This window comes from Ostrea edulis, chromosome 1 (genome assembly GCF_947568905.1).
Source record: "Ostrea edulis chromosome 1, xbOstEdul1.1, whole genome shotgun sequence".
NCBI classification, from domain to species: Eukaryota; Metazoa; Mollusca; class Bivalvia; order Ostreida; family Ostreidae; genus Ostrea; species Ostrea edulis.
This window is the reverse complement of record NC_079164.1, coordinates 8,358,045-8,371,490: the sequence shown is the minus strand read 5'-3', so window position 1 is coordinate 8,371,490 and position 13,446 is coordinate 8,358,045. Positions and strand designations below refer to the sequence as shown.

General features: G+C 36.1%; 1 protein-coding gene across 4 annotated transcripts in view; it reads right to left on the bottom strand.

Moving 5' to 3' along the window:
- The window catches only part of LOC125664200 (uncharacterized), a 92,396-nt gene that overhangs the window by 55,725 nt on the left and 23,225 nt on the right, over positions 1 to 13,446 (bottom strand). For 3 of the 4 annotated variants that reach the window (XM_048896805.2, XM_048896804.2, XM_056152573.1), the window contains one exon: positions 11,723 to 11,870. In XM_048896805.2, coding sequence (XP_048752762.2) covers positions 11,723 to 11,870 — 148 coding nt within the window. Of the gene's footprint in view, positions 1 to 6,997; positions 7,127 to 11,722; positions 11,871 to 13,446 lie in introns of those variants that run through there. The other variant, XM_056152574.1, reaches the window with a different exon arrangement.

Sequence of the window (13,446 nt, the reverse complement as noted above, 5' to 3'; positions counted from 1 at the left end):
CGCCATCGGTATCGCGTTATCGCATCATCGTCATCGTACCATCGCGTCATCGTAGTATCGCTCCATCGCTATCGCATTATCGCGCCATCTTACCATCGTCATCGCGCTATCACACCATCGTCATCGCATTATCGCGCCATCGCCCCAAACCTCGATGGTGCGATAGTGAACTATGTGGCCCTATCCGGATTCCATACATTACTTTGCCTTAACAAGTTTTAGATCAATTTCGAATTTTGTCCCGGTCCGTTGATTTTTCACTAAGTTATGGCCCTTGGAGTTAGAAAAATAGCATAAATTGTTAGTTTTCCTGACCTTTTTTGTTGTGCTTACAGATATTTATTTGATATTCATTACATCATGATGATTGCTTTGCCATAACAAGTTACAGATCGATTTTGAAGTTTTCCTTGTCTAGTCTTTGTACCTGAATACTAGTTGATTTCCAACCATTCCTATCCTGGTTTCCCAATCTCCCCTTTTACAATAACCTTGGTCTCATAATGAACTTCGAATACTGTTGCGGTCCATTAATGTTTGCCTCCGGTAAGGCATGATGTATTGGTATGCAATACTCTCAGAATGCTTGTTAACTATTAATATTTTCACAGAAAACCGTTTCATCTATTTTAAAACCATCCTATTGTAATCTAATTCCGACGTTTTAATTTTTTGTGGTGCAGATTTCTTATTCATATCACCTCACTCCATGTGAAGAATTACATGTAACATTACAGTGTTTTCCATTCATTTCATTTGAACAGGCCCATTTAGAATTGTAACAGGCCAGGGGGGGGGGGGGTATGGAAATTTTGGAAAATTAGACGCAAAATCCTGCATTCTGAGGCATTTCAGGGGGCAAAATGACCCTTGTTCATATGCCACTTTTTAACCTACATTTTTAAATATATACCAAAGGGTTGAACATTTTTACCTCAGACAAATTAGTCACAGTGGTGTTAAATACACACCTTTGCGATGTTTTGACTGGAAGAAATCATGTAATGTATTCGTTCGACGCTTCATTATTTTTCACTGCCATGTGTTTCTCACGCGCAAGGTGAGAGTTTAAAATATCGTCCAATCAAAATCGCCGTTTCAAAAAGCTCTCGATAAAAACATAAACAAGGAAGAAATATGAAAGATATTTATAGCCAACCAATTGCTACCGCATACATTCTTTGCAAAGATCGATCGTGTAAATCAACATCACTGAAATTGACAACATATTATTTTTTGATTTTTTATATTTGAACCGGCCAGAAAATCGTTTGAAACGGTCAATTTGGCCGGCGGCCGGTTCTTAGGGAAAACACTGCATTATGTGCAATGGTATAAAAATAATTTTTCACTTTCCTTGGTTGGGGAGTTGTCATCTTGATGCAAAGGATGTACAGATTGCCTTAGTAAAGTAACAGAAGATAGTTTAGTAAAAGGCATCATGTAATGTAGCAGTTGTAATTTAAATCCTGACGGGGCTTTGGTTTGGAGTTATCTCTGGAAAGATAATCGATATTCCGAAATGATGCAAAAAGCTTCATAATTCTGCTCGATTAGAATTAATATTTCTGCGATAACAACCTCAGTTCCAGTGCAAAGATTCCAAAAAGCTGGGCTCTGAGCAGAGATGAAGATGTAGTCTCTTTGCTGGGTCCTCCAGATGACACCGCAAAAACCGAGGTCCCGTGTCGCAGCAGGTTTGGCACGATAAAGATCCCTTCCTGTTCGAAGGTCGTAAGTGCCGAGCATTGGCCTAAATTTTGCAGCCTTTCACCGGCAATGATGTCTCCATGTGAGTGAACAATTCTTGAGCGGGACGTTAAACAATCAATCTTTGCTGGGAAGCAACTGGGCTGATCTTGTTCTAGTTGGTGTTGGAGGAAATGGAGACTGCCTGTTTAACTCTGTATCAGTTGCTATATATGGTCACGAGGAGTTCGCCTCCCCTCGTAGAACAAAAAAAAAAAAACTGATCTTGCTTAATGTTGAAAAAGCGTAGATAATTCCATAAGTGATTGCTCCATCAAATTTATTCAGATGCTCTTTTCAGCTGCTTAGTCTATGCATGTAGCATGCCCAGTCATAGGGAAGTCTGTCAAGTCCATATATCCTGTTGTGAATGGGCCTTTGGATAATTTCATAATTATCCTCAAGAGAACATTCCAGCCAAGACTGAAAAGTTCAAAGCAACCAATCACGATCATGTAGAGAGGACCCACACGTTGGACTGAAACATGGACACCAAATCATTTTGTTATACCCGCACTTTCTAAAGAAAGTTCGGGTATATTGTTGTTACCCTGGTTCGTCCGTCCGTCCGTCCGTCTGTCACACTTTCTTCTTCCTCAAACTGCTCTTTTATTTCAAGTGGTAACCAATTGATCTTTTGGAATATGATAGGTGGTGTACTGTAGATATATGATAATGTTTTAGAATATTCAATTTTACCCTGGGGGCAAAACGGGGGTCAAAAAATGACGTTTATACAACAAAAACCTGGTTCCCAGAATTCCTCCTACATTTCATGCAGTAGCCCAATCATCTTTTGGAAGATGATTGGTTGGGTCCTGTAGATGTGCAATAAGGTTTCGGAATTTTCATTTTCACCCTGGGGGCCAAATGGGGGTCGAAAATGATGCTTTTTAACACAACCCTGGTTCCTAGAACTCCTCTTACAATTTACACAGTAGCCTAATAATCTTTTGGAAAATGATTGCTGGTGTCCTGTAGATGTGCAATAAGGTTTTGGAATTTTTATTCTCACCCTAGGGATCAAATAGGGGTCGAAAAATGACGATTTTGTACAAAGAAACCCTGGTTCCCAGAACTCCTCTTACATTTTACACAGTAGCCTAATAATCTTTTGGAAGTTGATTGCTGGTGTCCTGTAGATGTGCAATAAGGTTTTGGAATCTTCATTTTCACCCCTGGAGTCAGATGAGGGTCGAAAAATGACTTCTTTTTTTTTTTGCACAAAAGAACCCTTGTTCCCAGAACTCCTCTTACATTTTAAGCAGTATCCTAATAATCTTTTGGGAGATGGTTGCTGGTGTCCTGTAGATGCACAATAGGGTTTTGGAATTTTTATTTTTGCCCTGGGGGCCAAAAAATGACGATTTTGTACAACAACAAAAAAAACCTTGTTCCCAGAACTCCTCTTACATTTTAAGCAGTATCCTAATAATCTTTTGGATGATGATTGCTGGTGTCCTGTAGATGTGCAATAAGGTTTTGGAATTTTTATTTTCACACCCCTGGGGTCAAATGAGGGTTGAAAAATGACATTTTTGCACAAAAGAACACTCAGGTCCCCAGAACTCTTTTTACGTTTTAAGCAGTATCCTAATAATCTTTAGGAAATTGGTTGCTGGTGTCCTGTAGATGCGAAATAAGGGTTTGAAATTTTTATTTTTGTCCTGGGGGCCAAATGGGGGTCGAAAATGATGCTTTTTGTACAAAAAACCTTGGTTTTCAGAACTCCTCTTACAATTTATGCATGGACCAAATCATTTTTTGGAAGGTATCAATGACCTTGAGTCAAGGTTATGACACACTCCCAAGTCATAAAAAATCTTTGTACAAAGTACGAACTTCCAATGACTCTCGACTACAAAATTATAACTCAATTAATTTTTTAATACTTTTTCTGCTTGTAACCTTGAACTTGCAGGAATGAATTTGGGTCAAAGTCATCAAACACTTTCAGGTCATAAACAATCTTTATACCAAGTATGAACCACCAATGATCCTTCATAATCAAGTTATAGCCCTTCCAAGTTTTTAAAAAAAACTTTTTTTGTTCTTGTTATAATTTAATTTAAATGTTCCTCTTATTGAAAAGAATGTTAATATAAATGCTTCATTTTCACTCAAAAAGCAGTAAAAGTTAAGAATAGCAATAGATCACAATTTTATAACATTTCAACATTCTGGCATAAAGTATTGAAAAAGTGTATACCTCTTGTTCTTGAAATATAATTTTTTTTCAATTATTATAAAAGGTTTCAAATGGTTTGAGAGATTTTTCCTGAACTTTGGACCCAATAATTTTACCAAACATATTTAAAAAGTCCACCACTATTGATCCCCACCTCTAAATATATCAACAAAAATCATCTATGCAGACAACTTTTCTGTGAAGTATTTACTACTGTACTCAATGATTTCACTGGCTATGCATGCTAGTGACTACTACTCATTAGGATTTAAATACCTAGTCACTAAACATTAGATCTCTATTGCTCCTGAGTTTCAGACTTTGAAGCAGAAATCCTTTCTACAAATAGATCTAGGTAAGTTATCTTTTTAATTTTAATTTTTAAGTGCAAAAGTACTTATGGTCTATATATATTAGGGATGTATATTGAAATGAGACAATTTAATTTACAAAAATTTTCAATATTTCAATTCAATATCTATTTTTCACTTTTTTAAAAATTAAAACAAATTAACAAACAGAAACTTCTACTGTCATATTTAGTTTAACTTTTTGGGGAGGGGCAGAGAGATAACATCAATAATCAAACAAATTGAAGAAGAGAAATAATTAAATATCCTTACAACTTGAATAACAATTCACAAATTTGGTATCAGGAACTTTTTAAAAAATAAAAAAAACAAGATGTGTTTGTGAAACACAAATGCCCCCGATAATGGCCAATTCCGAAGATGGCCAAGGTCACAAGGGCAAATATCTTGGTACCAGTAGAAAGATCTTGTCAAAAGAAATGCTCATGTACAATATGAAAGCTCTAATATTTACCATTTAGAAGTTATGACCAATGTAAAAAAAAAAAATTAAAGTAGGTCAAATGTCAAGGTCAAAAGGTTCAATAACAACGGAAAGATCTTGTAACAAGGAATACTCATGTGAAATATCAAAGCTCTATCTCTTACTGTTCAAAAGTTATTAGCAAGGTTAATGTTTTCAAAAAGTAGGTCAAACTCCAAGGTCAAGGTCACAAATGTTGGTACCCACGGAAAGGTCTTGTCACAAGGAATACTCATGTGAAATATCAAAGCTCTATCACTTACTGTTCAAAAGTTATTAGCAAGGTTAAAGTTTCAGACAGAATGACAATTACAAAATGACAGACAGGACAAAAACAGTATACATATAACCCTAGTATAGATATATAGATTTTATTATAGATATATAGATATATAGATAGATAGATTTTATTATAGATATATAGATACATAGATAGATAGATTTTATTATAACTTGAAGCCAGTGCCAACAGTAATATGATGTAAAGGTGGAGATCATTTCATATTTCCATTAGTCAATGGTTTATCTATTCTGACATGAGCAGTGAGAGATGATATGGTTTAGGATTGGCTACATCTCATCTGAGCATTTTATACTTAATTTAATCATGTATAATCAAGTAAAGTATAAAATAACGATTGTGGCTTCTTTGCCAGTAACACCAGTATGACGAAGAGTATATTTAAAGGCAAACACTTGTGTGCGGGTATTACTGTCTTGTGACAGCATCTAGTTTGAATGTTGGAATCAAGCTGTATTCGAGCAAACACGGTTGACCTTGACAATGAAGAAGAGTTTCCTTCACTTAACCCAGTGTCATCTTTTTCTCAAACTAAATGCTGTGATGACAAAGTAACAGAAAAAGAACATGCAAATGTTGTTCATGTCAAACAAGGACACTATAAATAAATCACATTGTATCGACACCATCAGCCGATTTACATTGTATCGACACCATCAGCCGATTTACATTGTATCGACACCATCAGCCGATTTACAGTGTATCGACACCATCAGCCGATTTACAGTGTATCGACACCATCAGCCGATTTACAGTGTATCGACACCATCAGCCGATTTACAGTGTATGGACGTAACATCTCTAGAGAATGTATACCAGTCATACAAAATCCCCGATAAAAATTCTTTATATGGAAAGTTTTTGTCATTGGACCAGCAAATTGAAAAAGAATAAATTAACCAAAGTTGCAGACATTTCAAAAGGCGTCAAGGAAAGTGTATTCTTTGTTCTTAAAGGGACTGGTTCACGATTTCCCCCAAAATTTTGTTTTTCACTTTTAACGATTAAAACCTACTGTCTAGTGTGTTTAAAAGATTTCGCATAAAAATTGAGGTTATACATTATCACAGAAGCTCATTTTAGAGAGTTTGTTATTTGTTTTGTAAACAAAGATTGCGGTATGTTATTGTTTACGAAATTTTCAAAAGAAAAGGATATCGATCTAAGTTTATTATATCTTTCACATTTCAAGCATTCTTTGGGTAGAATGTGTCATCTAAAAGTTAATATATGTGACTAGGCAAAATTGAGATGCTTTTTATTACAAAATTAATATTTCACTGGTTTGTTTGTATACAGAAAAAGACTGGAGTCTTTGTTTACATAACACAGATTTAAGGCTAAAATATTTCTTTTATTCTTGCATTCAGAAGGTCAAATTTTGGCTGCCAACATTAAATGAGATATATTTTTAATGTTTAACATCAAAAATGCAAAATATTGTTTTCAAAAATCGTGAACCAGTCCCTTTAATGATAAATAAAATGCAAAGGGAAGGGCAGACGACAAAATTCATCATATCCGGATGATTGCAGCACTTGGAAGCAGGAAAAAACATACATGTAACAAAACCAGAGTTCTTCCTCAAGACGTAACTTGGCTACCATAACGTTAGACGTGAGAAATATGGATAGCATTTCAGACTGCTGAAAGGAAAGACGATGCCAATTTCACCACAGCCTAGCGAGGATCAGGCTGCTGAAAGGAAAGACGATGTCAATTTCACCACAGCCTAGCGAGGAACAGACTGCTGAAAGGAAAGACGATGTCAATTTCACCACAGCCTAGCGAGGAACAGACTGCTGAAAGGAAAGACGATGCCAATTTCACCACAGCCTAGCGAGGAACAGATTGGTGAAAAGAAAGTATCCCACCCTAACAAGGGAAGAAAAATACCGAAAGAATGATGTGGATTGAAAACCAACCTTTCCTGGAAACAGCGTTCGTGGAGTACATCGGAGCTTACCATGTCGACCGACCTTGCATCCACGGCAACTCCAAGAGCGACATTCCATACCAAAGAGTAAACATACGACATTATACAATTATTGCTGTTTTTGAGGTCAATACGATGATTTAGACACCTGAGGAGTACAATATTCACCGAGCCCGATGGGCGAGGTGAATATTGTACTTCGAAGGTGGCTAAATCATCGTATTGACCTCAAAAACAGCAATAATTGTTTTATTATATGATTAAATGATTAAAAAACCCTTCAAGATTGTTAATGTGACGACCGGAAAACAAACCTGATGAAATTTTAGATGAACCCAGTGAGAAACGCGGAATTTCATTGGACGGCAAAAATAAGTATAATCGATCGCGTCAAATTGGAAGTTCCCGACCTATTTTTGGTCCTATATGGAAAAAATAATTCCTTATGTTCACCTGGAAGGTCACGTGCAGGTAAACATAACGTAGTATGATTTCTACATTGTTGAATCTCAGCCAATTAGAGAGCTAGGAATTATTCAATCATATAATAAAATACAATCTAACCTAGACAAGAACCAACCGCCTAGATATATAAAGAATGAGGTTCAACATACCATTCCAGATGACCCAATTTCGCTTAAAACTGCCAGAAATGTGAAGTACAATTATGAAAAGAAAAAGCATTCTCAAAATAAATAGAATTTGACCGTCGAGGTGATCACAACACTATTGGAATTGATCGACCATTCCACGTTGGTTCTTGCTACCTGACCGTGACGACATTTAAAAACAAAAACATCGTGAAGAACTAAAGTAACGAATCTTCCATTAATGCTTGGACCCATGTACCTACACTGGTACGGACGCTATCACACATACCAACGATTTTTATCACATTTATAGAGTCAATTTCATGATACAGATCCTACAAAAATACCGATATTTGGAACTGACGGAGAAAAAGCCCTGATAAATGCAATTAACTCTTGTTTTCCGGCATCAATACGCACCCTTTGCAAAAATATTTGAAAGACAATTTAAGGCACAATATGAAAAACAGTCTCACATACCAAGAAATTCAGGATATTGTAAGGACTTCTCGCCCTTGAAACTGACATTGTCTACAAAGAAATTGAAAATTAAATTCAAGGTACAACCTGCCTTACCTCAATGCTTTCCTTCAGAAAGCAAACAAAGAAATTTTTATACCGAGGAAAATAACAAATTTTAGGATTCCAAACTTTGTGGACAAACAACAAAGAATTCTATAACAATGTAATTAAGCTGCAAACAGATTGGAAAATCAAGAACCTCCAGACACTGATTGGTTTAAATCACGAAACTCCCGACACTGATTGGTTTAGATCATGAAACTCCCGACACTGATTGGTTTAAATCACGAAACTACCGACACTGATTGGTTTAAATCACGAAACCCCCGACACTGATTGGTTTAAATCACGAAACCCCCGACACTGATTGGTTTAAATCACGAAACTCCCGACACTGATTGGTTTAAATCACGAAACCCCCGACACTGATTGGTTTAAATCACGAAACTCCCGACACTGATTGGTTTACTCCAAGATCTGGAGATTAATCAAATACCCAATATCCGAAACTCATTGCACTGAAGAGGTGATTTCAGCATAAAAGGGTCAGCAGAAATTTTAAAGTGGCAAATGAAGTTTGGGTAAACTTAGCGGCAGATCAAAGACAGAGAAGGCTTCACAGACTCCTAAACCTCACCATTTCAGGATCATCCATAGCATCTAAAGACAGAGAATGCTTCATAGACTCCTAAACCTCACCATTCCAGCATCATCTATCGCATCTTTAATCATTTCTAAAGTAGCAACCATTGCGAAGATGCCTGGGCAAACAAAAAGAGTAAAAGTCTACAAGTCAAACTCTTCAACCAATAGAGAAAAAAAGTATCTTACAGAAATTAACCAAAGACAAAAATCTAATGAAATTGAAAACAAACAAACAAAAGAAGGATCCTAAAATAGAACCACGTCCACATCGTAAGATCTAGTAACATTCATATGGATAGTTAAAAGTTCTACAAATATTGAATTACAAAAACCTTTAAAAAAAAAAAACAACAACAAACAAAACAAAACGGAAAATGAATAGATGGATTAATTAAGCAAATAAAAAAAAGAGAACTTCAAAAAAGAAAAAGAAAGTGGAAATAAAAGGGAAATGATAAAAAGACATAAAAATCCCCAAAACAAAGAAAAAGGGAAAAGATAACAAGAAAATAAAAAAAAAAATCATGAATTCCAACTAACTATACCAATCATTGCATACTGATGTAAAATGTCACATCGCTCAATGCTTTCTCCAAAACAAAATAATTATCAGAATCGGGATGCCATAAATCTTAAAATAAGTTGAGTGTTGTTTTCTGGTCAAAATATTGCCAACAAGCTTATCTTTTAAAAAGATTAGAGCGCTAGCGCCATTCTGTTATCTACTATGCAAGTAGAGGTCACAAGAAATGTTTAATTAATGTCTATCATAGTAATTTAAAGTACTTAGAATTTATAGATTTTTAAGGACCTTTATTTTCTGCAAGTACAGTGTAATGTTTGGGAATTTAATTTATCGGTTGGTTTACATTGCAATACGTGATAGAAAGATTAAATATTACATAAATAAGTAATACTTTTGGATGTTGGGATAGTGTAGAAATTGGTTAATGGCATTTCACCCTAACAAATGCGAGGTCATTCGCATTCACGGAAAAGGAAAATCATCCAGGGAAACTACATGTACATTATCCAGAATCAGGTAGCAAAGCCAAGTATCTGAATGGAACGATTTCTGAGATTAAATATCATGTACATAATGTATTTATCCTAAAACGACGTTTTCAATCTTTTGATCTGGTTCTTGGGTGTTCGACCCGATCGAATGCACAACGTGGTATTTAAAACATTGCACGTGTACAAACGTTATCAATGATACCATCCCGTGGGGATCCAGGTTAGAGTAAGTCCCCAGTACCCCTTGCTTGTCGTAAGAGGCGACTAAATGGGGCGGTCCTTCGGATGAGACCGTAAAAACCGTGGTCGCGTGTCACAGCAGGTGTGGCACGATAAAGATCCCTCCCTGCTCAATGACCATAAGTGCCGAGTAAAGGCCTAAATTTTTGCAGCCCTTCACCGGCAATGATGACGTCTCCATATGAGTGAAATATTCTCGGGAGGGACTTAAAACAATATTCAATCAATCAATGATATCATCATGTAAAACAAAGATCTTTTAGACAACTTGTAACATAGTCTTGTCCCCGCCCCCGCCACTTATTGATCATTCGTTTTGGGGACCACAAAACGAGTGATCAATGGCGGGAGCAGGGATCAGCCTACATCTGATAATATCAATATCTAGAACACGTGTGCTATAATTAGATATAATTAGTCCGCAATATAAAATCAGATTTATACCTGTAAATTGTTTTAACACATTTCTATTACTTGTGTAAAAAGTTTTCAATATGGATTTTTACTGTAAAATAAAATTCGAGACTATAGTCTCGTTCAACCAGACACTCGGCTGTCTCCGCAAAGCAGAGCGTCTGGTTGCACGAGACTTTCGATACTACTGGTCAATCTAACTCCCAGAAAGCCACATTATGGCACCCAGGCATGCGCATTAGCTGCAAAAACACTAACGTATATGCTATCTCCCGACGGAGCAAGCACACACAAATACTTTAGACAAATAATACAATATTATTTCATAATTATGTTTTTATCTAATTGGTATACATATAAATAAACAATAGATACATGTACCATTAAATTATAAACTCTGATTAGTAGTAGCCGGAAACGAACCCCACGACCCTAAGTTTGGCACCTACATGTACGGTGGTCGCAGTAAAATCAACCAAGCAGTGATTGAGTGAATAATATTAGAGTTATTCCTCTTTGTATAAAAAAACCCCGAGTATTTGTAAACCAGACACTTATGTCTGTAAATAAGTTATGACGTCTGTATACTATATTAACACTATAATAACAAATCTCGAGGATGCTGGACCAGGGGTGGATCCAGGAATTTTGGTTACGGGGGCGTCACTTTATGAGGCAGGGGATCTGTGGGCCGCATTGAGGCCCCCAGTTGGTCCAGTCCCGAAAACTCCTGGATTTTACAGGTTTTATAGAGCTTGAAATCTGTCCCCTATTTAGTCATTTATACTATTTTCTATCATTTTTTATAAGGTGAAATTAATCAAATGACGAAAATTTTAAGGGTTTTTGGAAAAAATTAAGATTTCCCAATAAAGTGATTCAAAAAATCAAAAGATTTTGTTAATTATTTCTCCGGAAGTAGAAGAAATTATTGCTTCTTTTATCTTTTAAAAATTTGTCTATACAATATACCAAGATTTACCGTAAATTTGAAAATTTTAGGGGGGGGGGGGGGCGGCTGCGTCCCTTGAATCCGCCACTGTAGACATCACGCTTTCATGATTATCATTTCATAACAAGCAGACGCGAATTAACTATTCATCTACGTTTGTGTATTGAGGATGTGGACGATAGAAATATCTTTCTTTCGTAGGATATCTATATATTGCATCAGTCATGCATAGATATAAGAAAAAAGGAAATATGTCTTACTCTGATAAACAAAACCCAGTATCTGCTCTGGTATGCAGGTGTTAATAAAACTATGTACAGGTAAATTTGCTCACCTGGTGGCTCGAACCCACACGAATTTCATCCTGCGTGGTGGCCAGTTTTTTGGTTTCCAGACTACACTCTAGAACACAGATGAACGTGTCCTCTTTTGGCTTCTTTGCAGAGTAGTTTTCTTTGACGTGTTCAACCCTACACTTTCCTCTACAACCACAAAAGTATATTCAATGTATTTCATATCGTTTTCAATTTTTCTGTCATCAATTATATCAATATGTAGTTTCAATTTTCTCTTTTATTATATTTGCCTACACAAAACACCTTCACACTGAGAGTCAATTAGAATTTAATAGGTAAAAAGAACAAGATCACAAATCGTGATGTATGTAATACAGTCAACCTTCCATACACCGTCACCTTTTTGTTCTTTTGAATTTAGGGCGTTATAACGAATTTGGCGATGAATTGAATTTCCGCCATCTTGAGGAGAAAGAGTTACTATTCTTGTATATGTAAGAGTTATCTTTCCTTTACGTACAAAATTCATGTAAAAATATCTCGTATTTTTGTTCAAATTTTCTAACATGATCAAAATAGTTTTATCAATAATACGGCTTCATTTCAAAGCAATACACATACAGGACACATATACACAGAATGTTCTTATTTATTTAAAAACATTGTCCAGTGTCGGTATTTAGCGCACCGCATGGCTGTTTCCTTGCAGGTGAGCCGTCATTAACTGGACGAAGATCAACGAGTATTTCATCCTTTGCAGCCAAAATGTCATCCATTGTCCTCCCTTTTTATGGACTTTTCCTATAAAATAGTAAATAATTGGCGGTTTCCTGTTGTGTACATTTCGGACGGTTTCCGTGGTATTTAATAATTTGCTTATTTTCTTATTCAACAGAAACCTCTTTCGTGGCAAAGCCATAGCTAAACTAAAATATTTTTCCATGATGTAGAACAAGACTACAGTACAATGACTGGACCCGCAGACCACGTCTCGTGTCATAAACCCCTCTCATGGCGGCGGTGGTTCCATGGCATAGGGATGTCCGGTGAGTGAACTTAGTGTCATATCATGGAACATTTGTCGGCCACTTAGCGGTAAATTGACTAATTCAGACTTTATCTCCATAATCAACGGATACAACTTAATATTCCTTGGTGAGTGTTGGCTAAACTCTGACGACGCTGTGGAAATCTATGATAGCCTTATTTTCCCAAGAAAGGTGGCAGTATAGTTCTGTATTGTAAGACTCACCTTTCTCCAAATATTTTCATTGTCGAAAATATTCATGATAGAGTTAAAACTGGTATCGAGGCAAAATATGTATATTTTGCTTTATGTTATTTACCACCTCAACACAGTGTTTTTACGACCATTACCATATTGATACTTGTATTTTCCATGTAATTGAAGATTCCATCAGTAAATATAAAGATATGGGTTTTGTATACGTTTTGGTAGATTTCAATGCCAGGACAGGCGAAGGAGACGATTTTATAAGTGATGACTGTTTAAAGTTTATTGTTCCCGGTCAAAATTTGCCTTTTGTTTATGAAAATGGCAAAGAGCTTCGTAAACGATGTAATTCTGATACTAGTATAAATAATTACGATAGAAAGTTGCTAGATTTGTGCAGATCTTCAGGCTGCGGATACCCCGGGGATTTGGCTGGTGAGTTTACATTTTATTGTTCTAGAAGATACAGTGCGACCGATTACTTATTGACAGAAAGTATCGTTTGATAGTATCAGTGATTTTTCTACA